This window comes from Mastomys coucha, unplaced genomic scaffold, assembly GCF_008632895.1.
Source record: "Mastomys coucha isolate ucsf_1 unplaced genomic scaffold, UCSF_Mcou_1 pScaffold18, whole genome shotgun sequence".
Taxonomy (NCBI): domain Eukaryota; kingdom Metazoa; phylum Chordata; class Mammalia; order Rodentia; family Muridae; genus Mastomys; species Mastomys coucha.
In genome coordinates, this window is record NW_022196900.1 from 44,715,674 (window position 1) to 44,734,889 (window position 19,216).

Here is a 19,216-nt window from a genome sequence, read left to right on the forward strand (position 1 = left end):
TATCTAAAAGGGAGTACTTGTATTCTAGCTAGAGTGGTTAAAAGTGTGTGGCCTGTCTTCATTCTAGTAGGATCACAAAGACCTAGGTCTTTGGACATGATTCTTTGCCAGAATAGCCATGTTGCTGGATTAAAATTCTTCTACAAGTTATGTTAACGTTTTTCTGAGGAACCTACCATATGTAGTTTTCCATACTGGCTATAGCAATTTACATCCCCAAGTCTAGTATGCAAGTGTTCCCTTTACTTCATGCTTTTATTAACATATTTGCTATTTTTGTCCTTTAATTTTAAAGAAAGTTGTATTAGTCAGGGTTCTCTAGAGTCACAGAGCTTTTGGTAGTCTCTATATAGTAAAGGAATTTATTGATGACTTACAGTATGTAGTCCAACTCCCAACAATGGTCAGCAGCAGCTGTGAGTGGAAGTCTAAGGATCTAGCAGTTGCTCAATCCCACAAGGCAAACAGGCGAAGCAGAGAGAGAGAGAGCCTTCCTTCTTCCAATGCCCTTATACAGGTCTCCAGCAAAAGGTGTGGCTGAGATCAAAGGTGTGTGCCACCACACCCTTAATCCCAGATGACCTTGATTTTGGAGATCTTCCTGTCTTAATCATCTGGGATTCATAGCCACTATGCCTCAAGATCTCCATGCCAAGATCCAGGTCAGAAACTTGTATCTCTCAGCCTCTAGATTAGGACCACAGATGAGCCTTCTAATTCTGGATTGTAGTTTATTCCAGATATAGTCAAGTTGACAACCAGGAATAGCCACTACAAAAGTGTTGTGTATGTAAGCCTCAAATTGCTTATGTCTAGGAAGACACTTGAAAATTGACACTTAAGGTTATCCTCTGACTCCCGTTTCCCTCTATCATGTAAAGCACATATGAAACAGACACATGCCTCTCACTTGGCCTTGAACTTTGCTAAGTAGACTAGGCTAGCTGTCCAGTGGGTTTTAGGAATCCATCTGTGTCTTGCCTCCCATCTTATGTAAAGATATTTCAACAAAAATAAATAAATGTAAAATAGCACATCAAAAGAGCAAAATGTTTAATAATATGACCAATACAGGAAATGCTATATATTAATGGTTTACTTAGTTTTTATGTGCCTTTGGGATTCTAATTTTGTTTTAGAGAATTAACAATTCATATTCACATTGAATGTAAAGTTTTACAGCCATGACAAATACACAAGCAAAACAATTGCAGGCCTTCTTTGGCAAATCATCTACTTCATCACATCTATACAACTACATACAGGGAGGCTGTTAAGCAATCCTTGTTACTTTGGTCTACTTCTTATTTCTTGGTAAACCTGGTGTCAGTATATACATCTAGAGTCCTCATGTTCTTCCTGTATAACAGATTTCTAAATTTCTCTGTGTATCTAAGGAGCATCTTGAAGCATACTTTACTGATGAGCTTATGGATATTGGTGGTGTTTTATCAGTCTACTATCTACTTGATTACAAAATAGCATTTATTTTTAACATTTTCTTTATAGGACACAAGTTAGAAAGAAAAAAATATGAGGTCATTTGTTCATCATTCCCTGGCTGTTAACATTTCCCCCTTAGTGTCTTTGTCTGGCTTTGAAGGCAGAATAACACTTTTTTTGCATAGGATGAGTTTGGAACTAATTTTTGGAAGAGTTTGAAGAGATTGGCTTATTGGCCTTCATGTTTGTAGAGCTCATCACTGAAGGCATACTGTCCTGGATTTCCTTTGTTAAGAATTTTTAGAAATCATTTATTATTTTTTGTTTTTGGTCATGTGATAGTCTACTGAGATCTTTAGGGTGGATGGTACAGCACTGCTAGAGTCCATAGCCATTTCTGCTTGCCTTTGACCCTAGATTTTGATGGTCATGTGGATTACTGACCACATCCCAGTGCTTTCAGGTCTCTTAGGGATTCCCTGGGCTTCATGAATTTTGATATCATTTCCCAATCCAGATTTGGTTATTTGAGTTCATTATTACTTTAAATGGAAGCTTTCTGTCCTTTCTTCTTTGCATTAATTCCACCATGCATACATTGATTCTGTTCTATATATCCCATGACTTTATTCATTCCTTTTCATTCTTTGTTTCTTTTTATTTCTCTGATTGGATGATTTCAAATAACCTGTCTTTGGTGTGTATGTGTGGGTGTCCCTGAGTTTTTTCTTGTTTGATCAAATTTGCTTTGGAAGTGTTTTATAGATGGTTTTATTTCTGTTATCTTGTTTTTCAAATCATGGATTGCTCTTTCTCCTACTTATTTATTTATTTATTGTTGTTGTTGAGCACATTTTTCTCCAAGTAGCTTTTGCTTATTAGTTTATAATTAGTTGTCTGCCTTTTGCTCTCTTCTAACCTATGGGGATCAATCTATTTCTTTACGGTCAGTTTTTAATGCCTTCCTTTTATTCTTTTGGTGGTATTTTGTTTTCCTAATTATTCTTGATGCTTGTGGCCTTGCATTTGGGGAAGTAGACAGGGACTTAAGTCCTGTGTTTGTTAACAGGCTTTTTCTCCTTGTAAAAGTAGATTACAAGTCATCTTATCCAGAGACTATAGGCTAGCCTGTTGCTGAGATCCAAGACATCCAGCTACAGGAGACTTTTAGTGTATATATCTAGACTGAATCCACCAGTGCTGGCCTACTGTCTTGGTTTCTAAGATTGCATGAGCTTGAACCCAGGGGAGTTGGTCTGAAGCTTGTGTCTGTTTAGGCAGGCCTGGTGTCAAACCAAGAAAAAGTTATAAAGTAATAGAGATAATCACATATTTTTCCTTCCAAGAAAACCTCAAACAATCTAAAACAAAATCATGAGTTAACAAGATCATGGTATAAAAATGTCAGATATGTACAAGTGAATATGGGCCATGAAGATTTTTTGGCATTAAGGTTAATGGGATCTGGTATTAGAGTCTGTAATAAAGTTGGGGTTATCAGCTTTCCTCCATGTGGGTAGTGGTTCTCAAGACTGCCTGACTGGGCATAAACTAGGTGTGGCACGGGGCATGGGAAAGCTCCTCTGTGACTCTTCCTTTAATTCTGCAGCCCACCTCATTGCTATGATATTTTACCTGGAGCCTTTCCCTCTTAGGAAGGGACTTTCATGGACAGGTCAGATTGATACAGTTTTGTTTTTGTGTGTGAGAGAAAAGGTTTTGTGCAGCCTAGGCTGTCCATTCTCAATTCCCTTCTAAAGTAAGGAAAAAAATAACAGTTTATTTAATATCTTACTATATTTTATCTGTGTCCTTTTCTTGTTGAGTTTATAGAAAACACATTGAGATAAAGTCCACATCATTCTTGGACAGCACTGAGAATAATGCTGTGCTCAAGTCCATGAGCTTTCCTAGGCCAGGGGCTTTAATGCTTCACATTTGATGGGAATTGTTTGTTTTCAGAAACATAAAGCCAATTTATGTCTTAGGAATGACTTTTTCTGTTTTTAAAACACAGAAATTGGAAGTTAATCAACTTAAGTGATTCAATTTACAGTCTTCTGGGGACAAAATTTCATCCCTGACAAACCAGTATTGAGGGCCAGTTGTAGAAGCAGACAGGTTGTCATATGGACCACTGTGAGAAGTGTTCTGTGTACAGGATACATTCTGTTAAAAGAAACAAATAAACAAACAAAAGCCCATCTAAATGCATTTTTTAAACCCATGGGATATAAATTTTCTTTTAAATACAAATGCTGGTATCTAAATGAATGTTTACTGCATTGAAATATATAATGCATCTTTACTGTCGAGTCAAATTCAATATAATAAAATAAGAAGCAGTAAATCTAGGAGTTATGTGTCAGCGTTTATGATGTTTATTTCTTTTATTCAGTTACTACTTCCAAATTGAAGCACCGAAACAGATTATATTCAGAGTAAGAGTGCTTAGCTGGATAATAGAGCCCATCACCATAAACATTTCCCAACACCATTCTCCTGACATTTACCTGTGCTTGCTTCTTGCTTTCCTTGTTGATTTTTATGATGTTATGCTAAAAAAAGCGCCATTTTCCCAAAAATCTGGAATTTAATTTGACCTCAAACCCATTAACATGTGAAGCTATCTTCCATTGTCCTATTGTTCTCTATACACATTTTAATGTGATGTAGCTTTAAACGTGCCTTCTTAATTTTGACCAACATATCTCATATTTTTCTTTTGAGAATTATCAAGTTTAAATTACTTCTTAAGATACATTCATATTTTTTAAACATTTAAAAGTAACAGAACAAGTTTGGCTGATAACAAATCTATACCTTATCTGATTCTGCCCCAAGCTCCTTATGAATATGAATTAAATGCAAACGTTTAGAAGGAAGGAAAGAAATGAGATACTCATTTCTCATCCTCGCGGGTTATTACAGAAGTACCTCATACAAGCAAATCCTGTTTCCATTTTAAATTATGCGATTTTAAATAGTTCTTCATACACAGAAAATTTACCAAATAAAGATACAAGCGATATATCTCCATGGCGTCTGCTGCTCTAAAACTGTGGAATGATTATTTAAAGGTGAGCGAGATGGTTAAAATTTCATAACCTAGAACAAGAGATAAACAAAAAGATAAGTAGCTGACAGAGGACCACTTATAGCTAGGGCTCAGTCTACTAATACTACTCTCCGTTAATAAACTTCAGACAGAAGCAGAAATTTTTAATTTAAGGTACAGAAACAAATCAAATGGCACAAAACAAATGTCATATAAACCAATTATTGAATACCATAAGCAAACAGAAAGGTTGATGGGGCTTAGAATTGACTCTGACTTAAGTAAACACAGGAGGATACACACAGGAAAGTTCATGGGGACGTGATGAGCTCACAAGCATTAGAAGAAAGAGGCAGGTTTCTAAAGTAAGCAATTGTTCAGCCATAAAATTATTTTACTAGTATTGCAAACATTTAATCGACATTTTTCTTACAATGACAATAAGCCTATAACACTTTCCTCTGATATGTTATTTGCCCTTCTGTTTGGATTTGCAATAAATGGGGGAAACAAAATTTCACACAACAAGGTAAAATCCTGTCCGGCTGTAATTGAGTAAGGATGCTGTTAAAGGCATGCCTCTGGAAAATGCCATGGCGGAGAATGTCTAGACACATCATGAAGTAACAGGGTTTTCTGTAATCTTGCACATGTGCAGCAGAGGGCACTAACATAATTACAGCATTTAGCTCTGATGGGAGTTATTGCCTGTGCTTCTGGGACTCACAGGAAATACTAAAACAGAAAGTTTCTCATCTCCTTCAATGAATGGTTTCCACCTATCCAGATAGGGAAATCGCTTAACATGAAATTTATTTAACTTTTATCGCTGAAGGGCCATATTAATAGAAAGTTAATGTTGATTATTCCCTAAAAAGTCAACACCACAACAAGTGATCCCCGAGCATGAGAAACCAGCTTCCTCAGAAGGCCACTATCACCTCCCCTCGCTCTTGTCTTCTCACACAGCTATACTCCCTTAACTGCATCCTCTCCCAAAACAGCATCTCAAGACTCTAAAAGTGGGAAAACTTCTGGCTATGTTAGCAGCTTGTTACGATGCATTGAAGCAGTGTCTGATTGTAATGATCTCCACAAGGTGATGGAAACCTTGACACAAGCAGAAAGAACAACAGATAGCTGGGAGGAAAGAATGGGAAAGTTACCCACAATCGCATTCAAAAATGTTGTTTCACCACAAAGACAGAGAACAGATGGCCAGACAGTTTGTGGTCTTCATTTTCAAGGTAAAATTAATGGAATGATGTGCACTTTATGTGAAGTGCTGTGCTTGTGGACTGAAGGAAATAACCATTTGCTTTACACCCGTGCTCTGTAGATGGAGGATCATGGAGTGATGATGACCTCAAAGGATCTGTGTCCAGGTACTGGAAGGTGAGTGTGCAGGCAGCACACATGCTAATTCACACAGTCGATAAAATGTGGGAGGTTCTGTGGGAACACAGAAATGGATGTGACTTTGGGAGCCAGAGAGGACCTGCACAGTGACATTTAGTTTGGGCCTTAAAGGACATGTAGACATTTTATGTGCTGAAGGAGCAGCACCAAGATCTCCCTGTAAGATAGGGATAACTCATGTGAAGGCTTCAAGGCATACAACACTAATCACAAAATAAATGCTTCTAGCATTCAAGGAACACTCAACTGGAAGCCACAATTCTGTATTTTGTAGAAAGTAATTATGCTATAAAACTAGTTCACACTGGATATTTGAGAAGTTTAAGAGTGGAATTAGCTTTTACTTTTAACAGAGGACTTTGTTATTCTACGAGTCTTTAATTGTGGGTATGTGGAAGAAAGCGAGAGATCATTTTGTTCATTGCCTAGACTTTACTGCAGTAGGTTCCTACTTTAAGGAGCTGACAAGACCCAGAGATTTGACAGTTTGTTTTTGAAAGTGGTTACTTTCAGTTCTAGAAATTTCTCATCAGTTTGTGGCACATTGGCCATGGAAACATATCATTTTTAAACCAGAAATTGTAGCTGTTTCTTCTGGTCACTCCATTAGTGGTTGAAATTGATGGTCAGAACAAGTGTCCTCACAGGATGCAAAGATTTATTTTGAGCTCTAGACTCACTACAGAGAGAATTACCGCATGGTTATACCTATGCATTTTAGAGGCCTCAAGAACATCTTAGGGGGTAAGAAATCAGCTTGGTTGGTTAAAGTACTTACTACACAACATGAGATCTAAAACTGATTCCTAGCACCCAGGTAAGTGCAAGGCATGATGGTATTCATATGGGGTCCTGGGGATAAAATCCCTGGATCTCTATGGCCCTAGGCAGTCTTACCTAAATGTGAACCTTAGGTCTTTGTGAGAGACTCTTAAGACAAGGCAGAGGGCTTCTGGAGGGGCTTCTGAACAATGACACCCAAAGTTGCCCCCTGGCCTCTATATGTAAATACACATGCACACACATGAACTTGCACATGTACAAACACAGTCCATACATTTTTAGAAATGAGAATCATATATTGGTTTCAAACCATGAAAAGAGAATGGCAAAATAAAAAGCGACACCTGCCAATTTATCTGCAAAGATAACAGTAACCATCTTGATTCAACTCATAGAGATAGCTGTATAAAACAATTAACAAGCAATATGAATACATTTACTGTTCAAGTTTTCGATGCGATTTAAAGTAAGGCCCCTGAAAATAAAACTGTTCAGGGTCTCCAAGTTCTCCATATGTCTGCTGTTTGCTGCACTTGTATCATTTTATATTTGTTTTTAGGGGGATAGCCAGCAGTTGGACATATGAGAACCCCAGGCTTAATGCCTCCTTCTTTGAATTCTGCTCCATTTTGTTCCTGGGTGCTAGTTAACAGTAGCATGGCTCCTCTTGACATTGTTCCCCATAGGGACCATGTCTTTTCCATGATGATTTTCACTCTGGAGAGGGGGCTCAAAGTACTAAAATAATAAATGAGTACATTTAAATGCGTTGACAATATGTAAGTTATTAGATAAAATACCTAGAATATCTCAGACTTAAAATTTTAAAACCCAGTTTTGGGGTTTTATAGTATGCTTGACATTAGTTTAAACACTTTGGAATTCATTTAAATGATGGCAATAAGAAAGCAGGGACAGAACTAATCAGCAAAGTGCCCTGCTGAGCGCTGCACCTGCTCAGCCAAGGACTATACTCATTCAGTTGGGTGAAACCAGGAAAGAGGTTATTATACTAATCTGTGAGAATAAATGAACCACGGTAGAGCCATTACAAATGGATGGAGGGGTGACTGTTGAGAGAGAGAGACAAGCAGACAGAGAGAGAGAGAGAGAGAGAGAGAGAGAGAGAGAGAGAGAGAGAGAGAGATGCTAGGCAAGACACAGATGTGTGGGGTGAATGGAAGGACTCATCATAACTGTTTTTGACTCCCATAATTTGATGACTGAATGGAAGGTTTCCTTCTTATGTAATGAATGGATGAGGGATAATATGGATTTCTTTCCAAAAGGCAATAATACTGAAGGATGGCATTTGTCTCTCTTTCTGTGTTTCTAAATCCGTGTTAAAAGTTTGGATAAGGGTTCTCTGGAACACAGGCTACACAAGGTTAGACATCATACATACTTGTTCATTGCTGTTTCCCTAGCACCTAGAGGAGTGGCTGGCACTGGAACTTAGTAGGCCTTCAATTATAAATGATTCATTATTTCTTGAAACATTTGTAAATACAGGTTACTTTATATGTAATAATACCAGAGATTTTTTATTTAGCCAAAAGGAACAAAAAGTCTTTGATTTCTCATTGAAAAGAAAATGAACCTGATTTACAGAGAAATTACGGTGTAGATATATTATGTATGTGCAGTATGTGTGTGAGAGGGTGCACACAAATGTTGGATATTTCTAAATACTAATCATAAAAGTGAGAAAGTTATTTATACTTGTGTGTGTGTGAATTAGGCTTAGTATATATTTAATTTATAATACTATATAAGATATGGTATCTATTTTCAAGGAAGACCAAGACAAGATCCTTACCTTCAAACAAATGGTGTTTAGTTCAAAACAAAAGAATAAAACCTTCAGAGTATCTACAGTGCACTTGTAGCATACGAGGGGCACTATAACAAGTTCAGGAAAGAGAGCTTAATGCGACCTTCAGGCTCTGTTGTATAAAAACGTAACAATGTATTTGTAGAAGAACATGTAATGGCATTTGTATCAACATTTTAGATATCCTAAAATAAGGGGAAGAGGCATGACAATAATTTCACCATGAGGTAAGTTTAATAACAATGTAAATATAAATAGCAGCTTATGAATGTTTACCAGGAATCAATTACGTAGCTAATGTTTAGGGACCATTTACAGTGAAACAGGACAGGTTCTATACATTTGTTTCCTCAATCCACACTTTCATGAAGTTTATTTTATTCTTAATTTAAGTTAGGATAATATTTTCTCTATCAAATAATTTAAAGCTGATGAAACTATTCTTCAAATTCAGATAAAATATTACCTATTGAATATATTTTATAATTTTGTTTTTTTTTATGTGTACAGATATTTTTCCTGTAGGCATGTCTCTGTACTACTTTACCTGCTGCCAGCAGGAGCCAGAAGAGGGCTTCAGATTGCCTGGCACTGGAGATGTACAGTAGGAGTTACCATGTGGGATCTGGGAATCGGAGACAGGTCCTCCGGAAGAACAGCCAGTATTAGTAAGTATTGAGTCACATCTCCAGTCCCTAAAATCTTACCATTTTTAACCTACTACTTCCTCATACCATATCGATAGAAAAATGGGTTAATAATATTACCTTACAAATGTATGCATTTACTGCAAAGCATCTCACTAGTTTGAAGGCACAGATAATATAATTTCTTCTGATAATAATAAAAATAAATATTCAAGTTTACTAGCTCAACTCAGTGAATGAGATGTCTGTCGTTTGAGGGCTTTCCTTTCACACTGTCCAGTGTTTGCCAGCAAGCAGAGGTTCAGTCTGATTCTGTGGCCATTTCTAAGAGCTTACAGTGTACTTTAGAGATATTTAAAAAGTACATGTACATGGATTTTAAAAAATGATTATAAAGTCATAAAAAATACAAAATAGAGAGCAGAAGCAGATACAAATTGAAAACATATTACCTTGAATCAGTAGTATTTATTATATCAAGAAACAGTGACGGGGCAAGAAAGATAGCTCAGTTAGTAAAGGGCTTGCCATGAAGGTGTAATGATGTGAGTTTGATCTCCAAAATCCATGTGAAAAAGAGGCAGGAAGAGCATGATGTTTGGTGTTTAGGGAGGAGGGGAAGATCAGGGAGGAGGAAAGACATGATCAAAAGATACTGTGTGAAAAATTTAAATAAAGTAACATATTAAAAATGTAGGCATGGTGGTGTGCTTTTTTTTTTTTTAACACCAAAGGTGAGGAGATGGAGAAAGATAGAATCCTGGGACTCACTCACTGGCCAGCCAGTCTATTCTACTTATTTCTAATCCAAATGATGGATGGTTTCTGAGGAAAACACCTGAGGTTGTTGTTGGGCCTCCCCATACAAGCACACACCTATGCAGGTGGACCTGCACACAGAGGTTTGCCTGTATAACAGGAACATACTCATATGAATACATACACAATATAAAAATTAAAAAGAAACCGAGTTTAGTGAGGAATGCGAAGATGAAGTAAATGCATTTCCTTTGGTGCTCACTGGAGAGTTTATAAGCTATGAATGGTTTGCATATGCAATAACTCATTAGATCAGGTGCTGAATGAACACTTGGTCCTCAGATGGTAGCACTATTGTTGGAGGTAGTTGAAAAGTTAGTGTGTGGAGCAGCAGGAGGAAGTAGGTCAGTAGGTCAGTGGGTCAGAAAGAAGGTTATTATCTGGTCCCCAGCCTCCTTCTTGCTCTCTACCTCCTTCAACATACTCTACACAAGTGCATGCAGCAAGAACACGAGCTGAACCCCTAAACCAGAGGAATATTTACTCTCTGTCAATGACATTGCCTTTTATTTTACAGGGATTCATAGCTAAAAAGATCAAGCCTTACAGAAGATTTTCAATTTTTACTTTTTGGTGTTTGTCTTTTTTTTCTTTTACAATGCTAGAAACAAGACTTAGAGGACTCTTGGGCAGGGAGTGAATGAATTTTGCATTATGAGATGGTCATAAGCATTTGAACACCAGGAGGGAATAGTATGGTTTGAATGTGAATGGGTCTACACGTCCACGTGTTGAAGATTTGGTTCTTAGTTGCTTGATGGGTGTAAGTAATAGTTACTCTGCTATAAAAATTCCTTTTTTTGGGCAAAAGTACAATAATTACCTAGTACCCTCCATATACACTTCACTTTCAAACAGACAAGTGTGTTTGTGTGTGTGTGTGTTACAGATGGGAGTCTCTATTGTATATGCAGAATAGATAAACACCATTGAGAAAGAAATATCAAACCAGAACTGAGGTAGTGGAGAAAGGCTTTAATGTTTTGTGTAAAACCAGAGAAGTTATATAGACCAAAGCATTGGAGTATTTTTACAATATTGCCATAGGGGCAAAGACTATTCAATTATAGTACTCGAGGCCATGATTTACCATCTCATGTATCATGGAGGAATAAATGCTAATGTGAATACAAAGGCAGTGGCAGGAGGTTCTTAGCCCATTCTTCTGTGTTAAAATGAAGAGTGGAAAGCACGTGATTCTTTGTATTATAAAATACTTTACCAGAAACTTGGGGCTGTATTCCGAACTGTGCTGACAAAGTATTCTGCTAGAAGTTACTGAGATGTAAAGTACACAAATTATCCTTCACCTCAGAATACTATCTACTTTGAAAGCTGGAGGTCAGTGGACATAATTTTAGATAAATCCTCCAATTAGAAAAAAATTCCTATTTGAATAGTTTGTATGTATTGAGTCTTTGTAGATGAAAGGCAACATGAAATTCTGTTGTCATAGGTTCATGACTTTTAAGTACAGGGGACTTGCATGGGATGGATGAAATTGCTCACACAGTCTCAGGACTTATCAGAAAGTGCAAAAACAAAATTGTCGTAATCATAAGTGTAGAAGATTTGTTTTGTTTACTGTTGTTTACCTCCTAAGTTGTGCTTTTTCTACTCAGCGTTGGAGGTCTGTATGCTACTGAGGTCATCAGCGTGTTCTAGTATGCATCTCTCTTACAATGACCATGATAAAGGGAGCGAGTGATTTGTGATTAACATTTTTAGGATATGGCAAATACTAAAAACATTAAGGAAAATCTAACTTGGTATAGTAGGGTATACTTTTAATCTGATCATTTCAGAGATAAAGGCAGACTAATATCTATAAACTCAAAGCAAACCTGGTCTTCACAGTGAACTCTAGAGTAGCCAGAATTACATAGTGGTACCATAGCTAAAAAATAATATGTCTTACAGAAAGATTAAGATAAATTTTACTTATCAAATAAAGATGACAGTAAATTGGTAAGCTAGAAATTTAAAAAGAAAGCAATAGAAACTGTTAAAATTTTTACTTTCTTTTAGAATTTCAGCTGTCCCATAGAGATGGATGGAGAAGAGAATTATGTATCTCTCTAATCTGATGTACTTTATCATCAGCAGAATTTATTGTGATGGGGAATAGGTATCACCACTTTCAATTGTTTAAACTCATAATTGAGTAGAAAAACACTGTAGACTGCTTTGGCTGTTTTTTAATTAGGCAATAGGAAAGCTTTTTAACATGTATTTCTGAGATACACATGCAGATATTGAGTATTTTATAAATTTCCTTTGTTTTAGTAAATAACCAATACAATAATGTAAACACTTCTAGAAATATGTATGACTCCTTTTAAAAATTGAAGTAAAGCCCAAGTGAGGATGCTTGAATCTCACTTAGACGGGGGAATAAAATAATCATAGGAGGCAAAGGGAGGGAGGGAACTGGGTGGGAGAGGGGATGGGCATGAGAATGAATAGAAATCTGCAACTGGTGGTGGTGGGTGGGAGGAAAGCATCTTGAGGGCATGTCAGAGACCTGCGATAAGGAAGGCACCCAAGAATCAATGGGGTAACCTTAGCTGTGACTCACAGCACTGGGTGTATTGAACATGAAGAGGCTACTCTCCATAGTCAGGCAGGAACTTCAGTGGAGCGATTTATCCTGTCTACAAGAAATGCAGGGATGGAGCAGAGACCGAAGGGATGGCCAAGCAAAAAACCAGGCCGACTAGAGACCCATCCCTAGGGCAAGCGCCAGCCAATCCCCGACACTATAAATGATACTCTGTTATGCTTTTAGTTAGGAGTCTAGCATGATTGTCCTCTGAGAGGCCCCACCCAGCAGCTGACTTAGATGGATACAGATACTTACAGCCAAACAGCCAAACAGTGAATGGAGCTTGGAGACTCTTATGGAAGAGTTGATGGAAGGATTGAGTGCCCCAAAGGGATAGGAACTCTACAGGAATAACAACAGAGTCAACCATCCTGGACCCTTGGAGCTCTAAGAGACTGAACCACCAACCAAAGAGCATACACAGGTTGGACTTAACTGCCTCCAATCCCCCACAAACAGACAAACAAATGTTCAGTTTGGTCTTCATGTAGGTCCAGATTAACTAAAGTAGAGCTATCCTAAAAGCTGTTGCCTGAATGTGGGATATGTTCTTCTAGTTGGGCTGCCTAGTCTGGCCTCAGTGGGAGAGGTTGTGCCTAGTCCTACAGAGACTTGATGTGCCAGCGTGGGAGGATACGAAAGGAGAAGGAAGAGGGTAACCAAGAGTAGGGGCAGAGATTAAGATGTAAAGTGAATAAATACAAACAAACAGGCAAACAAAGATTGTCAGTAAAGAACTCTGGCAATGAACAGCAGCCCTACAAACAACAGTAACAAAACCATTCTAATTTAAAAGGGTCAAATAGCCAGGCTTGGTGGCCCAGGTCTGCAACTCAACTCTTGGGAGTCTGAAGCCAGAGGCCGGTAAGTTTGAAACTACATTCTGAGATTTTATCTCAATACAATCAAACAAAATTGATAACAACAACAAAATCAGAAATTGAAACAAACCAAACTCAAAGGGCTTGAAGACATAATGATGGGTTTGAGTCGTGGTGGGACGCATCTGCAGACACCAGGCTTAGACAGTTCCACGTGCAAGAGGTTTAATTGAGAGGGAGTGGGGGATAGCGGCGCGGAAAGAGAGAGGGGAGAGAGAGAAGAAAGAGAGCAAGATGGAGGAAAGTACCCATACATATATATATATATATATATATATATATATATATATATATATATATATATATATATATATATGTCATGACGTAGCAGTCCAGGTAAAGGTGGGAGCTGAACCCAATGGATTCTGGGAATATGGTGCCCGTTGTCTTAGCGACAGGTCTGTGGACCCGCCCATATCTGCCGCAGGTTCTGGATGCTAACACATAATTCTATGAAGATAAGCAAATGTCCAAACACATTCAGGGAAACAAGCAAGCAAGCAAGCAAACAAACAAACAAACAAAAACAACAAAACAAGCCAAAGCCACACACATAATAAGCAGTAGCTTGGGTGTTAAGAGAATAAAAACCATAATAAAACAAAACAAATAAAATACCAAAAAAAACAAAATATGCATATTGGCATAGATGGAGAGAAATTGGAGCCCTAATACACAGCTGACAGGAATTGAAAGCGATACAAGCATAAAATGCAGGGGGCTTTAAAATTAACTAATCACTGGATGCTCTAGAGATTCACTCATAGAGAATTAAACATGGAGTTTCCAAGAAAATACTACACACAAATGTTTCAGCAGTTTTATCCATGATAGGTACAAGATGAAAATGTAAGCACCCGCTGACTGATGAGAAGATAAAGGGAAAACGTGGTTTATCTATACAATAGAGTCTTATTCATCTACAAAAACACAACAAGAGGCTGGAGGATCAGCTCTTCAGTTAGGAACATTGGTTGGTCTTGCAGACTACTACCCAGGATGGTTCATAACCACCAATATCTCCATTACAGGAAGGTGTTTAACATCCTCTTCTGACTTTTGTGGGCATTGGGCACACATGTGGTATACATACATGCAAGCAAACACACACACACACACACACACACACACACACACACCATACTAAAATAAATCTTTTTAAAAAAGAATAAAGTATTGATATATGCTACAACATGGGTGAATTCTGAAAATATATTATGTAAAAGCAGACATAAAAGCTTACATAGTATAAGACTTCATTTTAAAATGTTTAGAATAAAAAATGCACAGAAATAGAGAGGAGTTGGTGATTTACAGGGTTAGTGGGAGGAAGAATGTGAAATGACTTAATGGGTATGGGGGTTCTGACTTGAGATGATAAAAATGTTCTGGAACTAGACTGTGGGGCGGTTACTAACATAATACTACTTCATTGATAGTTGTAATAATTTAAAATGGTATGTGATAAATTTTGTGTTAGGTGTATATTGCCATAATAAAAGTCTTTTAAGAATATTTGCCTAGGCAAAGATACAGATTCAAGATATCCTCTGGGAGAATCTATCTATTTATCTTGTATTTATCTATGTATTCTATCTATCTATCTATCTATCTATCTATCTATCTATCTATCTATCTATCCATCCATCCATCCATCTACCTATCATGTATCTATTATCCTATGTATATTCATATTACTTTTGTCATATCATTTATCACCTATCGATTGATTGAGATTGCAAAAAACACATTAGAAGTTATAATAGAAAATATTTCATTGCTTTTCCAAAGAATCTTTCTAGGATTAAATGAACAAATAAGAGATAACCAGTAGGAGGCACTTACATGTATTTCAGGTCACACCAGTGAATTCTCAGAGTTAAGCCCAATAAAATATCATATATTCTTGGAATGTAGTGCTTTGTTTCAAATAAATCACTCTCCATCTCAGTTTTTGAGACAGGGTCTCTCAATGAACGTGGAGCTTGCAGATTTGGCTAGACTGGAAGGCCAGAGAGTCATAGGATCTGGTCTCTGTCACCTAAATTCTGGGATTACAGGTTTGCCAAAATCATGATGGCTGGCTTTGTGTTTACATGTGGGTTCAGGGGGATTGAACACATGCTTTCGAAGTAATCACTGCATGGACTGAGCCAAGCTCCTTAACCCTACATGTACTGTAAACATGTAGTTCTCTAATACACTTTGCAATGTGGGAAGGATGACCGGAGGCAGTCTTCTGGCATGCCGACTCAGTACTGGTAAAAATGATTTGAAAATGGTAGCTTCATGTTGGGAGTCTCAATCGCTACTTCAAATCTCTTCTGTAAACCTTTTCAGGAAAACAAAACAAAACAAAACAAAAACAAAAACAAAAACAAAAACAAACCAGTAACAACAAAAAAGTAATTTTACCTTTCTGTGAAACTCAGCCCAGCATGAGTGCACTCACTAGTTTAGCACTATGGAGGCAGTGTCTTAAGGACAAAGAAAGGTTATTGCGTTTTTGAAGTTTATAGCAAAGCAAGTAAGAAAAAGCCAGAGACTAAAAAATGAGTCGGTCTCATTTCTTTCATCAGACTCCGTTGCTGACTTTAGATCGGTCCAAGGACACCAAGCTGTTGGGCCTTGTAGGACAAACTTGCTCTGATATCCAGCCAAGGGATAAAGAAATTGACATAAAGACTCAAAGGAAACCATGACTCTTGCAAAACAAAAGACAAAGGGTGTAGGAAGGATCATAATTCAAGTGGGAAGCCTGCTCGATAGTCCCAGCTCAGCACAAGGCTTTCTGCGTCTCCTTGACTTCAGTCGGTTAGATGTCAGCCGCACGTAAGGCAGCGTTGCCAAGGGTTATGAAGAAAACACTTAACTCTAAAACCTATTCCCTGATCCTCAAGGAGCTTACAACAGCGTTGGAGAGATTAGCGGGGTAACTAACACTTGAGGGCGGTCAATGAAACGTGAAAAAAAAACGTGAGTTGGCAGAAGCCTTGGAGGAGGAGGAATTCACAGTTCAGGCACTCGGGGCTGGGGGCTTGTCAGGAAGGCTTTCAGAGGAGGGATGTAAAGTAGGCCCTCGGTGGAGCTAGGGCTTTAGGAGGGCCGGAAAGCCATGCACTTTGGACTAGGGACAGTGGAGGCGCCAGCAAAGAACTTGGGGGTCGTGCCTCCTTCGGCCCGGTGCGCACGCGCAGTTTAGCTCAGCGGCCCGCGCTCCGAGCCCGGCCCGCGGGAAGCCTACTAGGACCCGCGAGCGCAGGACGAGGCGGGAAAAGCTTCGCGCATGCGTAGGATGGCAGGCCAGGCTCCTTAGGATGGGGAAGGGAAGGTGGAGTTTTCAAGCGGGAACTTGACCCGTTAGGCGCCGCGGCCATGGCGGCGCGCTCGCCGTCTTCCTCGCCGCCTCTGCCCCCGGTGCGGCGGTCCAGCCGCCGGTCCTTCCGCGTCGGGCGCGGAGCCGAGGTGCACGCTGTGCGCAGCGAGGCCTCGGGTCTGGCGGGCGCCGCGAGGGAGGTCGTCGTGGATAAAAGCGATTTACTTTGGAGGGGCAAAGAAGGGTCAAGGGGCCGGAGAGGGTCGGGGCGGGCCGGGGCCGCTGTCGCTCCAGTGGCCAGTGAGCCCGCGGGGTCCTGGTGGCCAGAGGGCCTCTCCTCGGAGGAGGCGAAGGCGACGCGATCGCAGCTCCTGGAGGAAGAGCTGAGCAGCCTAAAGGAGGAGCTGGCCCTGTGTCAGGTATCAGGACTGGCCGCCGGCCTTCCCGTCCACCGCCTGGGCTGGGGGCAGCACGCCCATCACCGTCGCCCGAGCTCATGCTCGCGTCCCTGGGCACCTAGCGAGCCCTCCCGGGACGCACCCTCCAGGCTCCACGCCCTGCCTCTGCCCACGGTCTGGGCTGCAGGCTCTGTCCCGCTGCAGACCCTGGTTTCGATTTAATCGGATGCTCTCCCAGAGGCTCCTTCCTCAAAAGCCCAAGTTCCTGGTGCTGTCTAGTGGTACCCAGTGCCCACAAGTCGAGTGCATTCATGAATTGGAATAAACAGGGTCGTGTCAGAAAAAGAAAATCCACTGATGGAAGTAGCCTGTTTTTAAACTTCGAACCCACACTTAACCCTTGTTCTTATCTCGTTAAACTTAAGTTCCAAACACAAATCACAGTTTTTCGAAAGTTTTGGGACTGGGGACTTCACACTTAAATGGTGCTCCGTAATTCATTTATTAACTTAGAGTGATCCAAGTGATCCCATAGACCACGAATAGGAAATACTTTCATGTGAGCTTGTCAGAAGAAAGCAGTTAGTTGTTAGAGCACTCATATTACTTTCCAGATTAGTTTGAAGGTTTGCGAATGGTACTGTGAGCTGCATGTCCTTCAGTGCAGAGAAGTTATTATTTATTTATTTATTTATTTATTTATTGGTTTTGCCTTCTTACCACCATCTATTTAGATTTGGCCCTAACCATATATAGAGTTAGGAAATAAAAATCTTGAGAGTTCATTCAATTAATTACAGGTCTTTAAGAAAAAAAAAATCGCTGTATTTAAGAGACACTAACTAGGCACTGCCAACACCGGAGACAGCTTTTTGAACAGTATTATCACTTTAGTAAAACCTTGAAACTCTCTTATAGTATGCTCTGTTGGGTTCTCTTGCTCCATTTTAGAGGTCTTTGCTGTAAAGACAAGAGAATCTTGTTTCACTTGGATATATCTTTGGTTAAGCAGATCGGGGAGCAATTATCAGACTGCTCCCCTTTCAGTTACTCATTTTCTATTTGCTGGCAAAACAGCAAAAGGATGTCTACAGGACAGGGATGAACTAAATAAGGCATTTTGTCCTCCTTAAACCTCATCCTTGGGGAATTTAAAGATGTGTGCATATGCTAAAGGCTTTGTTAAAGTAACCATCTAAGGCCCTGCCTACATTTCCTATACTGTCTCTACTCCCATATTTATAGCATTAAAAATGAAACTTCCAGTATGGCACTGGCCTTTGGGATCTTGGGCACTCCTGGACTAGGAAATGATTGCAATACTTGAGGCAGATGTAAGAAATAGAAATGGTCATGATTAGCTTAGCATGGCAATTCTTGAAATTTGATAATATTAGTAGATGACCAGAGACATTTCAGTAATAGATTCCAAGAGAGGAGGTTGGCAGTATCCCTCATCACCAAGATTATAGCCAGACCAGGCTCCTGCTCTTAGGGAAGCTAAGGGAAAATAATTAAGCCTAGTTGTAGTGTAACAAAATTAAACCTTTAGATTTAGATTTAGATTTTTCATGTGAATTTTACTTATTATTCACCCATAAATTACAAGACTTGAGAATATATAGTATCCACGTATTGTTAGAAATTGCAACCTAAAGTAAAAATTCATTTTATATCTCAACTTCCATGGAACACATATACAGGTATAGAACACTTGTTAGGTATATGCAGTTGCAGAGCGATTACTTACCATAACAGAATGCCATCAACTCTCATAAGTTTCTTTAAAAAATATTACTGAGATTGGAGTACTCTTTAAGTCATGCCAGGGTCAAGCACGCAGGTTTGAAATAAGCTTTGCTACTGAGCGTACTACTGTGAGTACTGCTTGATTTATGTTCCTTTTCTCTAATATTTGACTTACTTGATTATTACCAGTGAAGAGGGCGTTTGGGTGATTCCATGTGTTATAGTTGGAGCACCTTAGGAAAGTCACATGGTGGAAAACCAGTG

General features: G+C 39.1%; 1 protein-coding gene across 2 annotated transcripts in view; it reads left to right on the forward strand.

Annotated features, from left to right (window-relative positions):
* The first annotated feature begins 16,778 nt into the window (after positions 1-16,778).
* Positions 16,779-19,216, forward strand: part of Cntln (centlein) — a 241,922-nt gene continuing 239,484 nt past the window's right edge. For both annotated transcript variants that reach the window (XM_031377791.1, XM_031377792.1), the window contains exon 1: positions 16,779-17,224. In XM_031377791.1, coding sequence (XP_031233651.1) covers positions 16,865-17,224 — 360 coding nt within the window. In that variant the 5' untranslated portion in view covers positions 16,779-16,864. The remainder of the gene's footprint in view (positions 17,225-19,216) is intronic.